The sequence below is a fragment of the Phyllobates terribilis genome, unplaced genomic scaffold, assembly GCF_046119375.1.
Source record: "Phyllobates terribilis strain yellow unplaced genomic scaffold, ASM4611937v1 Scaffold_1__5_contigs__length_1240528914, whole genome shotgun sequence".
Classification (NCBI taxonomy): Eukaryota; Metazoa; Chordata; class Amphibia; order Anura; family Dendrobatidae; genus Phyllobates; species Phyllobates terribilis.
Genome location: NW_027362761.1, coordinates 797,017,819 through 797,036,869, shown reverse-complemented (window position 1 = coordinate 797,036,869; position 19,051 = coordinate 797,017,819). Strand labels below are relative to the sequence as shown.

The 19,051-nt window shown below is 45.4% G+C and overlaps 1 protein-coding gene across 1 annotated transcript in view; it reads right to left on the bottom strand.

Moving 5' to 3' along the window:
• Positions 1-4,509: 4,509 nt before the first annotated feature.
• Positions 4,510-19,051, bottom strand: part of CHRNA6 (cholinergic receptor nicotinic alpha 6 subunit) — a 111,676-nt gene continuing 97,134 nt past the window's right edge. The window contains exon 6 of the mRNA XM_073637067.1: positions 4,510-6,903. Coding sequence (XP_073493168.1) covers positions 6,775-6,903 — 129 coding nt within the window. The 3' untranslated portion in view covers positions 4,510-6,774. The remainder of the gene's footprint in view (positions 6,904-19,051) is intronic.

The window sequence follows — 19,051 nt, the reverse complement described above, 5'->3', positions numbered from 1 at the left end:
TTTAAAATTGTTTTGTGATCTGTAACATTTAAGTGTGACAAACATGCAAAAGAATAAGAAATCAGGAAAGGGGCGAAGACTTTTTCACACCACTTTACATTTAAATAGTGTGAAATCATGCTGTCACATTCCTAGTAATGTATAGAGGCCCTATTACTGTGTATGGAAGAATGTGGGGCACTCTTACCATCTAGGGGCATTTCTGTCTTATATTGTATAGGGGCAAAATACTCTTTGTGGGGAACTATTGTGTGTGACACAAAGTGGGCATTGAAGTTCACAAACTGGGCATCACTGCTGTGAGGGAGGCAATAAAGTGGTATCTTTACTCTGTGACAGGCACTAAAGGAGGCTTTATCACTGTGTGGAGAAATGTGCAGGGTTTTAGGTATGCAATATTACTGTATGAGGCCCCCTATCAGTGTATCCTATGCTAAGGGAATACTATTATAGGGCAGGTCACTCTTTCTTTGCAACATCTAAAATTGAAGGAATCTCAAATCGCAATGATTTAGAATTGTATCAACAGTATCTAGCAGTTAGGAAAAAGAAGGGGGCTTCCTTTGTCACTCAAATGGCACTCTGCAATGTGATCATGGGGTACCAATGAGCTGTCATGGCTAAAGAAGGCACCCAGGTTATGCTGTCATGTCAGAAATCCTATTAGGCTCTAGAGGCAGAGCTTAAAAGGGTAAATCTGACAGAACAACACATTGCAATACAGAAGTAATTTACAAAAGATGAAACAATGGAATGATCAAATCACACAGTGGGGTTTAAAAAAATAAAAAAGGTTAATACAATGTTAAAACATCTTAAACATTAAAATCCTTAAAACCCTTTTCAGACTGATGATAACAAACTATAAACAATAAAAAAAGAATTGGTATCAGCGTGAAGTGTCTTCTGGTTGAAAAACTTGGCTGGTTTCCCTGAGTTTAAAAGACCTTGTGTACACATAACCTATGAGTTCAGGAGGCCAGATCACATGGTCATGCTTAGCGAGTTTTAGCATGGGACACTAAGGGTCCCTACATACATTAGACTAATGTCAGACAACCGATATCGGTGCGTTCGACATACAGTCTAATGTGTATGTGGCCCACGACAGATGATTGTCAAAGAGAGACATGGATCCGGCATGTCTTATTTCGGACTGATGATCATTTTGTTCTCCCTGAGTGAAATCGCTACAAGGCGAGTTTGGCAGCAGCTCTCTCATATGGCCAAGTAAGCGTTCCTATGTATGGGAGCGTGAGATACAGTGCCCTGAAAAAGTATTTATACCCCGTGAACTTTTCTGCATTTTTTTACATTACACCAACAAACAAGCAAGTATTTGTGAAGTATAATGGAAATGATACATGGTTTTCTAATTATTTTAAAAATGTAAATCTGAAAATTGTAAAGTACATTTGTATTCATCACCCGGTAGTCTGATACCCCTAAATATAATCCTGAGTGACCTCCAGAAGTCACATATTTAGTAAATTGAGTCCATATGTGTGGAATTTATTCTCAGTATAACTACAGCTGTTCTATGAAAGCCTCAGAGGTTAGTTTGAGTACTGTAGGGATCAAACAGCATCAAGAAAACCAAGGAACACACCAGACAGGTCAGGGATAAAGTTGTGGAGAAAAGTAAAGCAGGGTTAGGTTATAAAAAAAATCTCAAGCTTTGAACATTTCATGGAGCACTGTTCAATCCATCATCCAAACATAGAAGGAGTATGGCACAACTACAATCCTATCAAGACATGGCCGTCCACCTAAACTGACATGCTAAGCAAGGAGAGCCCTAATTAGAGAAGTGGCACATGGTCACTCTGGAGCTGCAGAGATCCACAACTCAGGTCGGAGAATCTGTCCACAGGACATCTATTAGTTGTATGCTCCACAAATCTGGCCTTTATAGAAGAGTGGCAGGAAGACGTCTCATTTGCAGTTTTGCAAAACGCCACATAAGGGACACAGCTAGCATGTGGAAGAAGGTGCTCTAGTCATATGAGACCAAAGTAGGACTTTTTAGGCTAAATGCAAAACACTATGGGTCTTGTGGAAAACTAACAATAAATCACCCTGAAAACACCAACCCCACAATGAAACATGGTGGTAGCAGCATCATGTTGTGGGGATGCTTTTGGTGGGAAGATGGATGGCGCTAAATACAAGGCAATCTTGGAGGAAAACCTGATAGAGGCTGCAAAGCCTTGGTATTGGGGTGTATGTTGACCTTCCAGCAGGATAATGACCCTAAACATACTGTCGCCAGAGCTATAATGGGATGGTTTAGATCAAAGCATATTCATGTGTTTGAATGGCGCCGTTACAGTCCAGACCTAAATCCCATTGAGAATTTTTGTCAAGACTTGAAAATTGCTGTTCACAGACGCTCTCCATCCAATCTCACTGAGCTGGAGCTAGTTTCTAAAGAAGAAAGGGAGAAAATATCAACGTCTAGATGGGCAAAGCTGGTAGAGACATACCCCAAAAGAGTTGCGCAGTAATTGCAAAGGCAGCCCTACATAGTATTGACTTGGGGGCTGATTAGAGATTCACGTAACAATTTTCAGATTTGTATTTTTAAAATATTTAGAAAACCATGTACCATTTCATTTATACTTCACAAATACTTACTACTTTGTGTTACTATATCACAGGGATGTCAAACTCAAACACACAGAGGGCCAAAATGAAAAACTTGGACAAAGTTGCAGGCCAACCAGTAAACAGTATAATGGGCCCCAAATAGGTCTCCCTACAGAATAATGGGCCCCACATAGTCCTCCATACAGTATAATGGGCCCCACCTAGTCCTTCATACAGAATAATGGGTCCCACATAGTCCTCCATATGGAATAATTGGTCCCACATAGTCCTCCATACAGAATAATGGGTCCCACATAGTCCTCCATACAGAATAATGGCTCCACATAGTCCTCCATACACAATATTAGCCCCACATAAAGGTGGCAGTTCTGGTGTTGCGGGCCAAATATAATCACCATGTGGGCCATATTTGGCGCACGGGCCAGAGTTTGACATGTATGATATATCACATAAAATTGAAATAAAAAACTGTTACGTTTGTGGGTGTAACGTTAAAAAATGTGGAAAAGTTAAAGGGGTATGAATACTTTTTTCAAGGCACTGTAGTTGCTAGCCGAATGATTGGCCTAACCATCGTTGCTATCTTAATTGTATGGGAGGCTTAAAGCTGCTAGAGACAGACATATTGATTTATTTCTTGATTGGAGAGGTGGCAACTTGTAGGCAACTATACATTCATCACTTCTTCATATTTAGACCTAGCACTTCCTTGGAAGATTACGGTAAACATGGTTTATTATGTATTTATTTTACTAACTTATATAGCGCCATTAATTTCACAGCGCTTTACAGACCTCATCATCACTGTTCCCATTGGGGATCACAATCTAAGTTAGTTGTAAATTAATTATAATCTGTTATAATAGATTACGTTGTGTTAGACTATACGTATTGTTGTATCCCAATGAAAGATTACTAGTAATGATATTACTTAATCTAAAGTAAATGAGAACTTGCCAAAGAATCTGACGTTTGGATTCTTTATTTTATATGTTTTATTGTTCTCCTTAAATATTATTTTTTCATTATGGTGTTTATTTAAAAGTCAAACTATACCTAACTTAAATAGAATGAGCACAATGTATTTGCTAGATCATCAACATATAGAAAAGGAAGCCAAAATATAGTAAAAAGAGACAAAAATGTATGCAATTATGACAACCGTAACACCAATAGCTATAGGCCTACTGAATAAGTGAAATTCATCATTCTCTTGCCCCATGATTTATGACTTGCTGTTGTCCTCTGCCTTGGGTAGTACTGATTCATTACCTCGTATAGCTAAGTCTATATATAGATAATCAAAGTTGTACTCATTTCCAAGTCCATTAATCGCATGACACAGTAATGTGCAAAAGATTTAGGCAGGTGTTTAAAGATGCTGCAACGTAAGAATGCTTTCAGAAATAACAAAGTCAATACGTTTATTTTTTATAAGTTAACAAAATGCAAAGTGAATGAACAAAAGAGAAACCTATATGAAATCAATATTTGGTGTCACAGCCCTCTGTCTACAAAACAGCATCAAAGCATTAGTTCTTCTAGGCACATTTGTATACAGGTTTTGAAAAAACTCAGCATGGAGGTTGTTCCAAACATCTTGGAGAACTAATCACAGATCTTCTGTGAATGTAAGCTTTCATAAATACCTATATCTCTTCATGTAATCCCAGACAAACTCAAATCAGTCACAAAGAATGAAGTAGAATCTAAGGGGTAACGTTTCTCCTTGTGGAGAGTGACATGCCAGGCCTGGCATGTCAAAGTGAGGAGACTCATGCTCCATACATGCTCCTCTGGGAAATTAAATATTCAGATTGCCTCTTCAGAGAGTAACAGGACTTGAACTCTAGTGCCACCTATTGTAAGTAGCAATTTGCTACTTACAATAGGTGGCACTAGAGTTCAAGTCCTCTTACTCCTTGAAGAGTCAATTTGCATGAGAATGAAGTAGATAGAGAAGCCAGCACTTTCTGCATGGTATTAGAGATAGAAAGAAGCAAAATAAAGTAATGGCGTACATTACAAAGATTCATAACTTTTAATGGCTGATCAATAATTAAATAAAAAGAAAAAGTATAGCTACACTTTAAAGATTTAACCAAGACTGGAGTAATAAGGACACTGTGGAAAAAATAGATGTTATTAAATTATGTTATTAAAAATAGATGTTATTTTCTTTTATTTCTTCTATTTTCATGTTTTGGCACATGGTTAAAATTACAGGAAAATTGGAAACACCTAAATCCCCAAATTCACCAAAAATTATTTAAATATGATGTGATTTTTTGTTAAAAATGTATATCCGATTATATATTTAAAGAGGACCTTTCAAAAGGTTGAGCATGTTAAATTGGATTTATCATGGAATAGAAGTTGCAGAGCTGAATAAAACATTATTTTTTAACTTCTCAACTCTGTTGTGGAGATGTTAGTGTGTAAAGTTTAGATTCTAATTTTCAATAAGACCAATAGGATGTTAGCAGAGAGTTGTCTCTGGGTGTATTTACTCTTTCATGGTTTCATACAAGGGAAAAAAAAGTACATGCCCCAAGAGAATATCAATAGAAGACAAAAATGGCTGGCACACCGGCTGAGTGGATTTAGGTGCTCAGTGGTAGAAAACAGCATAAATCATAGAATACCACAGCACTCAAATAAATTGATGTGTAATTTAATTGAAGGAAATAGAATATCAGACACAGTTTTCTCTGTGTGAGACATATAATGACACACAGTTCTGCATTCCTCATTGATCTCACCTTGGGCATCTGCAGTGTTTATAAGCAGAGGAAGTGAGTAGAACAAAACTGTGTGTCAGTACAAACACTTCTGCATCTGCAGCTCTCATCCCACAGCACTGTCAGTTCTGGTTTACTACACTCCCCCCCCCCCCACTGACAGTGCTGTTGGATAAGAACTGCAGTATTTGTAATGACATGCAGCTGTGCTCTACTCTATCCTTGGCTTGTAATCACAGCAGATGCCCACAGTGAGATCCTTGAGGAGAACAAAGCTGTGATATTACATGTCTCACACAGAGAACTATAGGTCTAACATTCTTTGGCTGCATATTCTTTTTTTTCCTTGCATGATGCCTCCTGCTTATGATTGGGCAACGTCATGCAGAGGAAAAAAAGTAAATGCTTCCAAAGATGAATCTCTGCTACCTTGCACTTGGCAAAATTAGAATCTAAAAGTTTACTAGTACCTCCACAACGGAGATGAGAAATTAAAAAAACGAAGTTTTACTCAGCTTTGCAGTCACTATTCAATGATGTGGCCTGTCTAACTAAAACTAGTGAAAAGTCCTCTTAAAAAGTATAAATTATTTTCTAGTTAACAAATCCTAGATGGTGGTCTCCAAAGACTTAGATAGTAACAGTCTTTAAATTTTTGTTTCATAAATCAATAGTATACAATAAAATAAGCAACTTTGTAAAATATATTGTCAAAGAAATTTGCTTCTTTCGCCTACTGGACTGATCTTTCACTCTCAATTCATAGGTAAAATTTGTAATATCCTTATTCGGTCGGTGAAGACAGATTTTCCTACTACAGAGATTGGAGATGACAGTTGGTTCTTTTAAAATTCTTTCGAAAGTGGAGGCGAAGGGACAGAAATTTTACTGCAAGTTCTCTTGAAACAACATTTACAGTATTCCATGGGAAAAAAATGTTCTCACTGAAGACAGATTTTACAAGCGGATTGAGAATTTTGAGAATTAATGATCAGCCCAGGAGGGGAAAGAAGCAAATTTCTCTGATAAGATATATTAAAATGTTTCTTATTTTCAAGTGTACTATTGAATTATGAAAAAAATGAAAGCGATGCTTATGTATCTAGATATGGAGATTACATAGCTGTTTTTAAGAGTGTTTGCTTACTAATTAGCTTTAATTTCACTTACTTACTCAACTGTGCGCAGCTACTACAGTACATGATCTCATTTTAAATTGATAATCTACACCAGGGACTTGTGCACAGATGGTCTGACTTCTGCGATAATACTATGGTACTTGACAATGTTGAAGACCAATGTCCTTTATGATGCTTCCTTCTATTAGGTTTTTCTTGCTATGCAAGTTTACTCCAAAAGAACTCGGCGTGACTGTACAGTACAAACACTATTTATGTTTTTTATGGCATCCCTATGAAAACTTTTATGTTTTCTTCCCATCTATCATTGGCTGCATGAATAACCCAGTGGTTCCTAAAACGCAAAGGATAATGAACACCCAGAGGAAGACTCTGTCAATGACCATAGCAACATATTTCCAGTCATCTTCTTCCTGAAACAAAGACATAAAGGAATGATAAGTGTATTTGCCACATAATCACGCTGGAGGTAAAACATAGTCATTTTTTTTTAGAAATTGTGTAAATAGTTACAGTGTAGTGTATTACATGCCACATTTTATATTATACATTGTATCAGCAGAGCAGATTGTTAATAAAAGATGATATGTTTGAAACTACATCGTGAAAAGGCTTAATTAAAGCAATATGACTACATTACCTGGATAATCAAAGCAGGCTTGCATAGTTCTCACTGTTGACAAATTTTATTGGGTCCAGTTTTTAAAGATGGATTATCAATATTATTATTTGTTAACATACAAAAACAGGCATGAGAATCTGTAGCTAAAATTGAACGTACACATTAGATTATTGTTTGCCAAAAACGCAGTTGTTCTCAACACTAGCCAACCATCTCATGTGTATGGGGACAGATGTCAGTAGAGAGAAGGGCAGTGGAATTTTTACATGTCTGATCATTTTTGTGTCAGGGTGATGTCACCAGCAGAAGTATCTGGCAGGCCCTTATTCCTCTTTCCCTATACAGAACACATACATGCCCAGCCAAGCATGTGTATGTGTTACATCTGTGCCGCTTTCTGCTTTGGCTGCTAGGCTGCGCCGCGTCTTTGTTGCAGGTGATGCTTGACAACATCAATCCTATTTTATTCCTGGGACTTGTGGCTCTGGCCAGTCCAAAAGCTATGGAGGTAATTCTGTTGGTTTTTGTTTCCTCCTGCTGTCAGCACTGGGTGGGACTGTTCACTAAATAAACCTCTGAGAGCCAGTTTCCACAGTCAGGTGAAGCCAGGTAGCACAAACACTGTGTTCCCTGATCAGTTTTTTCATCATGATTTATCCTGTTCTCTGACCTCGGCTAGTTTACTGATGTTTCTCCTGCCTAACGAATTTGTACCTCCTGTACCTCCTGATCTGACCTGGCTATCTGACTATCCTTCTTGCCAGATTGCACAACCAAACAACAGCTAACTCCGTGGCCCAGCCTAGGGACCCCTGTGTAAGTCCAGATCCCTGTACAGAGTTAAAGAGTGAAGGCCAGGGCAACCCCTGGGTTCTGGAAAATAAAGTAGTTGGCGCAAAGCCTGTTAACTGTAGCCATTTTAAAGCAGCAAGGTGACCATGAACAGTGCCCACGTGACAGTAAGGTTGTGCTGGGAGAGGAACGTGACAGATATCTAATGTGGTAGGCCGTATTTAGGCATTTGGCGAAACTCAATGTCGTGAAAGAATCTAGTGAGAAAAGGTGAAGTCATCAACAGAATTGTCTGCACTAATCAATGCCTTTGTACAACCCATGTTAGGGCAGTTGACTGTAAAGGAATGGGGTTAATTCCTTGCTTGCTGTGATTAACATTCATTATTGAACCTTGGGAATATCTATGGCCTCATTTGCGAAAATATTCTAAAATGCTGGAAAGAGGTACATGAAGAGGACCTTTTACTAAATTCTTCCTGTTAAACTTGACACAGAATGTTATATTGGCTGTAGAGTTTAATAAGACATTTTTTTTTTACATTTTATCACTTCATTGCAGAGATATTGGCAGTAAATTTGGTACCTAATGAGATAACATTTTTTAAGTCCAAATGGCTGTTATCAGATTTTTCATTAGGGGTGTGAACTTTTTCTCCCTGTATGATGCTGACCAATCATAGCCAAGCAGCAATACTCAAAGGAACAAAGAACATGCCCCCATTATAACTTAGAGAAGGTTTCACAGTGTGTGAAATGTATGACAGACAGCCTGTTCTCCTAGTCTAAACTCCTGCATGATTGGAAAGCACTAGTGTTGAGCGAGCACTAAAATGCTCGGGTGCTCGAAGCTCGGGCCAAGCTCGCCGTGATACTTAGGTGCTCGACCCGAGCAACGAGCCCAATGTTAGTCTATGGGAGACTCGAGCATTTTTGCGGTGGCACCCCCGGCAGTCTTTTAAAAGCCTAACAAGTGCCCAAAACGATAGTGACAGTGCTCAAATGACATGGGGACAGCATGGGGATCGCCCCAGGAAGCATTTCTGACCCCCAGGTCACTGCTGTCAACAACGTGGTCAGAGGTATTAAGCCACTTTTACAGGCTCACAATAAAACATTCAAAAACGAAAGTGAAACTTTTTTCCTGTGAAATATGTTAAGAAACATCCTTTCCAGGGTAAAGACTTGTGTATAAGTTAAAATAAATGACCAAAAACAAAAATACTCCTCCACACCTTCGGCTATGTTCACAAGTAGCATTTTTTATGCGTTTTTGCACTTTTGTATTGCTTTCAACTATGACAAATGCATTCACCGTGAAATGTCATTTTAACATTTTACAACCTTATCTGGCCATGTGCTGTGTGACACATGCATACAGTGCTGAAAAGACATGGGAACAGCATGGGGAAGACCCCTGGAAGCATCTCTGACACCCAGGTCACTGCCTAAAAGTGTGCCCATCACAAGTGATCCTTACCGCATAAGAAGATGCAGACTTGCAACTATCCCCATGCAAGTTCTAGTCCCAGGGCAGTGTTCAATTGTACCTCCCCCATTCCTTGCAATACAAGCTCAAGTATGCAGCCTGCCACCCACCCACCCCCAGGCTGCAATACCATACTGCTTGCTTGCTTGAACTTGAAATTGGGCCTTTTAGGCATGTGGAGGCGGAATCTGGCCACCACGTCATGGCTGTGTTGGCGGCCTGGAATCCATACTCAGTCCCCAGCCGCCCGGCGGCCGGGTGTCCATACTCAGTCCCCTGCTGCCCCGTGGCCGGGTGTCCACACACGGTCCCCAGCCGCCTGGGGGCAGCCGGGTGTCCATAAACGGTCCCCAGCCGCCCCTATTTCTCCTTGGAACATCCCCTCACACACTTTTCTTAGCCCGGCCTGCTTTAGGCAGCATTGGACGAGCCCACCAGAGAACCAGACTCCTCCGGTGGGCCCTGACTTCTCCATCGGTGGAGTTGAGAGTGCCAAGGTGAGGAGCATGATGATGATGACAGAAGTTAGCATCTGCTATGTTTTCTTTTAATGCAAGTGTAAGTGTGCAGCCTGCCACCCACCCACCCCCAGACTGCAATTCCATACTGCTAGCTTGCACTTGAAATGGCCACTACCTCATGGCTGCTTCGGCAGCGAGGTATCCATACTCAGTCCCCAGCCGCCCATATTTGTTCTGGTGTGCCTTATACATAAGATTAAGCGCGTATACCAAAACATTACCTGTGCCCTCCCCAGTGCATTTAGTGGGAAGGAGAGCCTATTCCGCTGTAGTGTGTGCATGCCAAACCCCTGTTCATGGTACATGCGAAGATGCCTCCCACCTTGCACCTGTCGTTGCAGAGTTGCAACTATCCCCATTCAAGTCCTTGTCCCAGGGCAGTGTTCAATTGTACCTCTCCCATTCCTTGCAATGCAAGTGCAAGTATGCAGCCTGCCACCCACCCACCCCCAGGCTGCAATACCATACTGCTTGCTTGCTTGCACTTTAAATTGGGCCTTTTAGGCATGTGGAGGCGGAATCTGGCCACCACGCCATGGCTGTGTCGGCGGCCTGGTATCCATACTCAGTCCCCAGCCGCCTGGTGGCTGGGTGTCCCCGCTTGCTCCCCAGCCTCCAGGGGGTGGCCGGGTGTCCATACTCGGTCCCCAGCCACCCCTATTTGTCCCGGTAACCTTTCCCACACTTTTCTTAGCCTGGCCTGCTTTAGGGCAGCATTGGCCGAGCCCACCGGACTATCAGACTCCTCCGGTGGGCCCTGGCTTCTCCATCAGGGGAGTTGAGAGTGCCAAGGTGAGGAGCATGATGAGGATGATAGAAGTTAGCATCTGCTTTGTTTTGTTGTAATGCAAGCGCATGTATGTAGTAGCGGCTAGGCCTGAGGTGGTCAGCGTTTTGGCGCATATCCTACCTCCTCCGAGGATTGCTGGATGTTTTCCTGCTACTATTCAAGTTCTATGACTCCCGTTAAAACAAAGCTTCAGGTGCTAAATGATGGATGAGGTAGTGGCAAAGGAGAAAGAGCAGGAGGAACAGGGACCATTCACATCAATATCAGGCCAGTCAACCAGATATGTCTTGTAGGATATGTTTCTGTAACAAAAGGAGCGGTTCGGCTACACAGTTATAGGGCATACAGTGAGTGCAATGCCTACCAAAAATTTCGAGCCACTCCAATGCCCCTTGGAAATGACATGGAGGTCAGAGGGCGTTAACTAAACCTTTTTTTCCATTTATAGCAACTGGGTCTCCCGTGCACTGTTGGACTAAGCAGTGAATGGAAGGCTTTCCAAAAATTATGAGGAACTGCAATGGCCCTTACAAGAGCCATGTGTGGCACCCCAGGGGTCTGGTCACCACAGTAATAGAGATATTACGTCGGAGAGCAAGTGGGAGGTTTCCTGGTCAGGATCCCTTAAACATGCAACATCCTCCTGCCCCAATCCTGGGAGGGGAGAATTCTGCCCTTATAAACTGGATCTGGGGCGGGGTTGAGTGAGTCAGAGAACAGTCAGAGTCAGAGTGAAAGCAAGGGAAAGTAACAGCAAGGAGCTCTGTAGGAGCTAGGAGCTAAAGACCAGGGGCTGGAAGCTGAGCAGAGCTCGCCCTGGCAGAAGACAATAGGAACCGGACACAGGAGTCCGAAGCTGTGAGGACTTATATATCCAGCAGCAGAAACCAGCCGGCAGGCGATTTCAGGTCCTCTGGCCATAGAAGCCCGGAAGCTCAGTCACAAGCAAGGGACCAGCACCGCCGTCGTGGAGCGGAGGTTAACAGAAGGCCCCAAGTCACCAGCCATACGGGTGAGCACTACACGGTACACTCAGGGACGTGGGCTACTTCTACCCGCTTACAGCAAGGTAGCCAGGAAGAGTGCAGACAGACAGGGAGGCCTACAACTCCACCTGGCCAGGGGAACTCCTGCTTGCTCACAGACTGACCAGGCCTCTTATGCTAGCCAGTACTCCCGGGAGGGTCTACCTTATAATCATCAGTAAAGACCCTGAACTGCACTGCAAAGACTCTGAGTCATTCCTGCTGTGCTCGTGCACCATCACCCCCATCATCCACACTCACTGCCCTGAGGCTATACTCCTCCCGAGGGGAGTTATCCCATTCTATGCTGCGCACACAACACCAGCCTCAGCGGTCTGCCTCGCAGCGGTGGTACTCCCTGACCGCAATCCACGGGTGGCGCAGTCGGACAATTAACCTCAAAACCCAAGAAAGACTGCCACTGGTTTGACCAGCCTGAGCCACGGGACCGGGTCACCGCCACGGAGACTACAGACCCCAGAGACCCGGCACCGGGTATCCCACACACGTGTACACACGGCCCAGGGGGCGCGTCACATGCAGTACAGCATATTACAAACATAAGTCCCATTATTGGGGAGTGGGTGTCCCATGGTATTTGCTTATGCTTTCCAAGCAAAAGCTGCCAAAAATTAGGACGGAGCAACTTGCAATGCCCTTTACAAGAGCCATGCAGTACAGCATATTACAAACATAAGTCCCATTATTGGGGAGTGGGTGTCCCATGGTATTTACTTATGCTTTCCCAGCAAACGCTGCCAAAAATTAGGACGGAGCAACTTGCAATGCCCCTTACAAGAGCCATGTGTAGCGCCGGCGTCCCTGCCCTCTGCTAGGCAGGGACGCTGTTCCCCTCACCTCCCTGCTACGTGCCCGGCGTCCTCCTCCCGCTCTGCTGGCAGCGCGCGCTCCTTCCCGTCCACTGTGCTTAGGGCGCGCGCGCGCGCTCTCCCTCCCTCTTAAGGGGGCCGCGCACGCCGTCCTAAGGAGTCCCCGGCCAATGGCCGGAGGACTTCACCATATTTAAGGCACCTCCTCCAAAATGGAGGTGCCCGAGCAATGTTGTTGCACTGTTCACTACTCTGCTTCAGCCCTCAGGTCCCGTTGCCAGTTACCTGCCAGTTACCTGCCAGTTACCTGCCAGATTCCTGCCTGATTATCTGCTACCTGCCTGCTAGTCTGAGGTCCGACGGTCTGCCTTACTACTCCTGTCAGTCTGTCTAAGGACCAGCCTGCCCGCTCACCTGGGAGCGCACATCAGCCACCTGCCTGCTTGCCTGAGGTCCGACGGTCTGCCTTCCATCTCCTGTCAGTCTGTCTATGGACCAGCTTGCCCGCTCACCTGGGAGCACACACCAGCTACCTGCCTGCTAGTCTACCTGGAGGCTCCGCCGTCACGTGCTGTGACCACCTGCCTGTCCAGTGACTCCTGCTCGCTCACCTGGGAGCGCTCATCTGTTGCCAGTCTGCTAGCCTACCTGGAGGCTCTGCCGTCACGTGCTGTGACCACCCTCCTGTCCAGAGACTTCTGCCCGCTCACCTGGGAGCGCTCATCTGCCGCCTGTCTGTTGGTCTTCCTGGAGGCTCCGCCGTCACATGCTGTGACCACCCGTTCATCCAGAGACTCTCGCCTGCTCACCTGGGAGCTCACGTCTATCATCAGCCGCCACAGGTCGTACCAACCCTTTACCTAGAGACTGCCCCGGTCACTTGCCGTGACCATCTGCCCGTTCATCCAGAGACTGCCCCGGTCACTTGCCGTGACCATCTGCCCGTTCATCCAGAGACTGCCCCGGTCACTTGCCGTGACCATCTGCCCGTTCATCCAGAGACTGCCCCGGTCACTTGCCGTGACCATCTGCCCGTACATTCAGAGACTGCCCCGGTCACTTGCCGTGACCTCCAGCCCGTTCACTCAGAGACTGTCCCGGTCACCTGCTGTGACCTCCTGCCCGTCTTCCCTGGTCGCCACCCGCTCCCTTACAAGGACTGCCCCCTTGTATAGTAGCTCAGAGGTTCCGCCTCCCAGACCCGTTACACCATGCAGTACAGCATATTACAAACATAAGTTCCATTATTGGGGAGTGGGTGTCCCATAGTATTTGTTTATGCTTTCCCAGCAAAAGCTACCAAAAATTAGGACGGAGCAACTTGCAATGCCCCTTACAAGAGCCATGCAGTACAGCATATTACAAACATAAGTCCCATTATTGGGGAGTGGGTGTCCCATAGTATTTGCTTATGCTTTCCAAGCAAAAGCTGCCAAAAATTAGGACGGAGCAACTTGCAATGCCCCTTACAAGAGCCATGCAGTACAGCATATTACAAACATAAGTCCCATTATTGGGGAGTGGGTGTCCCATAGTATTTGCTTATGCTTTCCCAGCAAAAGCTGCCAAAAATTAGGACGGAGCAACTTGCAATGCCCCTTACAAGAGCCTTGCAGTACAGCATATTACAAACATAAGTCCCATTATTGGGGAGTGGGTGTCCCATAGTATTTGCTTATGCTTTCCAAGCAAAAGCTGCCAAAAATTAGGACGGAGCAACTTGCAATGCCCCTTACAAGAGCCATGCAGTACAGCATATTACAAACATAAGTCCCATTATTGGGGAGAGGGTGTCCCATAGTATTTGCTTATGCCTTGCAAGCAAAAGCTGCCAAAAATAAGGACGGAGGAACTTGCAATGCTGGCACCCTGGTGGTATAGTGGTGGTGGAGGCTGAGGATAAGGAGAAGAAGATTAAACAGCCGAAACGAGGAAGCGTATACCCATGTGTGGGTGTGAAGCGGTGCATGTGAATACACCTCCCGAAATAACACAGTGGATTTGACTTTATGTTACTCTGCTGTCATTTGGTGGTGATGAGAAGTCTGGCCCAATCCAGCCCTTGTTCATTTTGATAAGGGTCAGCTTGTCAGCATTGTCAGTTGACAGGCGAGTGCGCTTATCAGTTATAATTCCCCCAGCGGCACTAAAAACATGCTCCGATAACATGCTAGCGGCAGGGCAGGCCAGGACCTCCAAGGCGTACAGAGCGAGTTCATTCCAAGTGTCCAGCTTGGATACCCAATAATTAAAAGGCATAGAGGAATCACGGAGGATGCTGGTACGATTGGCAAGGTACTCCCTCACCATCTTTTGAAACTTTCCACTCCTTGTGAGAGTACCCCGCGCCTCAGGGCCTGTAAGCTGGGCGGGTGTCAGAAAACTGTCCCAGAATGTTGACAGTGTTCCCCTGCCTCTGCTAGATTGGAGTTGCATCTCTCTCGCCTGTACGCCTTGGTTGGGCAACGAACTGTGACCTCTGCCGCTAGCGTGTTCAGATGGGAATTTTTTTAAGAGTTCTGCAGCAAGGGCCTTCTGGTATTGCCCCATTTTTGTAGACCTCTCCACCTCAGGAATAAGAGAGTGAAAGTTCTCCTTGTAGCGGGGTTCTACAAGTGTCACCAACCAGTAATGACTGTCACCCAACATTTTGACAACGCGAGGGTCACGGTTAAGGCAGCGTAACATAAAGTCAGCCATACGTGCCAGACTGGTAATGGGCAAGATTTCCGTGTCCTCACCAAGATGACGACTGACCATGCTCTCCTCCTCCTCTTCCTCCTCCCCCCCGTCCTCAGGCCACCCACGCTGAACCGACGGTATGACACTTGTACAGGTACTACCGTCTACAACGCATGATAGCAGCTCCTGCTCTTCCTCCTCCTCCTCCTCTCCCTCATTGTCCCCCAATGCACGTTGGGATGAGATGAGGCTGGGCTGTGTGTAATCGCCCGCTACGGCTTCTTGATCCATCTCATCATACTCTGGCTGCAATGCCTCCTCTTTAATTCTCTGCAGAGAGTGTTGCAAAAGACAGACAAGTGGGATGCTGACACTAATGATGGCGTCATCGCCACTCACCATCTTGGTGGCCTCCTCAAAGTTTGTCAGGATGGTACATATGTCAGACATCCAGGTCCACTCCTGAGGTCTTATGTGTGGAGTCTGACCTGAATATCGACGGCCTTGTTGCAGCTGGTACTCCACAACTGCTCTCTTCTGCTCACAAATCCTTTGCAACATGTGGAGGGTAGAGTTCCAACGTGTGGGGACATCACACACCAGTCAGTGTGCCGGAAGCTGCAAACGCTGCTGCAACACAGCAAGGTCGGCGGAAGCTGTAGCCGACTTGCAAAAATGAGCTGACAGGCGGCGTACTTTCACGAGCAGATCTGGCAACTCGGGGTACGATTTAAGAAATTGCTGAACCACGAGGTTAAGCACATGAGCCAGGCATGGTACGTGTGTGATCTCACCTCGCCTCAGAGCCGCCACCAGGTTATGGCCATTGTCAAACACAACCATGCCGGGATGTAGGTTCAGCGGTCTCAGCCACAGATCTGCCTGCTCTTTCACAGCTGTCCACAACTCACAAGCAGTGTGAGGTTTATCACCTAAGCTTATGAGTTTCAGCACAGCCTGTTGCCGCTTGGCGGAGGCAGTACTGAAATGCTTCCGGCTTGTAACTGATGTGGTGATATCTGAGATAGAGGCTGAACATGAGGAGGAGGAGGAGGATGCACAGGAGCTGTACACTGTGGGGGCAACTCTGACTGACATAGGGCCCGCAATCCTCGGTGTGGGGAGGATGTGTTCCGTCCCAAGGTCCGACTGGGTCCCGGCTTCCACTATGTTTACCCAGTGTGCCGTCAGAGAGATGTACCGTCCCTGGCCACAAGCACTTGTCCACGTGTCCGTTGGCAGGTGGACTGTCCCAGTAACTGCATTGTTGAGGGCACGGCAGATGCTTTGGGACACGTGCTTGTGTAGTGCGGGGATGGCACACCGGGCAAAATAGTGTCGGCTGGGGACCGAGTACCGAGGGACGGCCACCGCCATAAGATTGCGGAAGGATTCCGTCTCCACCAGCCTAAAAGGCAGCATTTCCAATGCAAGCAGTCGTGAAATGTGCGAATTTAGGACTGTGGCCTGTGGGGCGTTAGCTGCGAATTTCCGCTTTCGTTCAATGGTCTGGGATATGGACAATTGAACGCTGCGGTGGGACGTGGACGTGGACGTTGATGCTGTTTCTTGAGAAACTGCCATAACAAGTGAAGACTGAGAGGAGGGGGCATCTTTACATGCAGTATGGACAGGGGATTGCCTTGCACACACAACAGGGGGTTCTATTGCACGCACAACAGTGGAAGAAGCAGTGGTGACACCCGCTGACACTGGTCGTGGACCCTGGGTTTCGCCCCACAAAGTCGGGTGCTTTGCTGCCATGTGCCTGATCATGCTGGTGGTGGTCAGGCTGGTAGTTTTGTCACCCCTGCTGAAGCTGGCATGGCAGGTGGAACATATGGCCTTTTTGGGGTTATCAGCAGAGTCTTTAAAAAAATTCCAGACTCTGGAAGACCTACCGCTTGTACTGGCAACGTCCCTTGTGTTGGTGTTACGGGGAACAGTTGCCTGCCTTCTGTCTGCGGCCACCACACTGCTTCTTCCTGCCTGTTGGGGTACTCTGCCTCCCTCCCCCTGTGTGCTGCTGGCCTCACTCTGCATGTCCTCCTTCCACGTTGGGTCAGTTACTAGATCATCCACCACCTCCTCCTCTTCCACTTGCGCACCACGATCCTCCTCCTCACTTCCTGGCAATTGTGTTTCGTCATCGTCCACCTCTTGTGACAGATTGCCAACGTCGACTTCCTGTGGCCGTGGCTGTTCAAATATTTGGGCATCGCAACATGGGATCTCCTCTTCCACCACTTCAAGCGTATCAGGCGAGGGGCCCAAATATGGAAATGGACCAGTGAACAGCTCTTCAGAGTGTCCAAGTGTGGGATCACTTGCTGTCTGACGACACTCGGCATGGTAGGAGGAAGGAGCATCAGGGTGAGGAGGAGTATGCGGTCGAGACTCATGGCTACTAAGAGTTGACCGTGTGGAAGACAGACCGGAGGTGGTGGTGCCCAGGTAACTGGAAGTATTATCTGCTATCCAATTAATAACCTGTTCACACTGATCAGTTCTCAATACTGGTGTTGTTCTGTGCTTCACTAGTAATTCGGTCAAGAAGTGGGAGCGAGAAGATGTGGCTGTTGGTTGTGGCACATTTTCACCTTGGCCACGGCCCCGTCCTCTGCACGAACCATCACCAGAACGTCCACTTCCACGTCCCTTGCCACGCGCCTTGCCCATTGTAAATGAAGTAAAATAGCTTACACTTGCACTATCAATGGAAAAAGGGTAATAAAGAGTAGATTAGAACCGTGGAAGAGGAAAACCACAGTTATTGTTTACTGGGGTATACCACAGTTTTTTAAATAGAGATATTTGCGGCTGAACAGTGAGCGACACACTCAAACTGCTTTTTTCTTAGATACCAAAGGCCCAAAACTGGATAGTACAGCGATTTGACCCGTGGAACTGCGAAACCACACTGGGATGTCGGGCCTACACAAGACTATTTTCAACAGATATATTTTTGTGTCACAACAGTCAGGAGACACTACTGTTTTTCTTTACGGAAAAAACTACCAAAAGCTGAATAATAGAGATTTTTTACCGTGGGATGGCAAAACCACAGTTATTGTTTACTGGGGTATACCACACTTTTTTAAAAAGAGATATTTGCGGCTGAACAGTGAGCGACACACTCAAACTGCTTTTTTTTTAGATACCAAAGTCCCAAAACTGGATAGTACAGTGATTTGACCCGTGGAACTGCGAAACCACACTGGGATGTCGGGCCTACACAAGACTATTTTCAACAGATATATTTTTGTGTCAGAACAGTCAGGAGACACCACTGTTTTTCTTTACGGAAAAAACTACCAAAAGCTGAATAATAGAGATTTTTTACCATGGGATGGCAAAACCACAGTTATTGTTTACTGGGGTATACCACACTTTTTTAAATAGAGATATTTGCGGCTGAACAGTGAGCGACACATTCAAACTGCTTTTTTCTTAGATACCAAAGGCCCAAAACTGGATAGTACAGCGATTTGACCCGTGGAACTACGAAACCACACTGGGATGTCGGGCCTACACAAGACTATTTTCAACAGATATATTTTTGTGTCACAACAGTCAGGAGACACTACTGTTTTTCTTTACGGAAAAAGCTACCAAAACCTGAATAATAGAGATTTTTTACCGTGGGATGGCAAAACCACAGTTATTGTTTACTGGGGTATACCACACTTTTTTAAATAGAGATATTTGCGGCTGAACAGTGAGTGACACACTCAAACTGTTTTTTTTTTTAGATACAAATGGCCCAAAATGGATAATACAGAGGTTTGAACTGTGGAAGTGCAAAAGAAC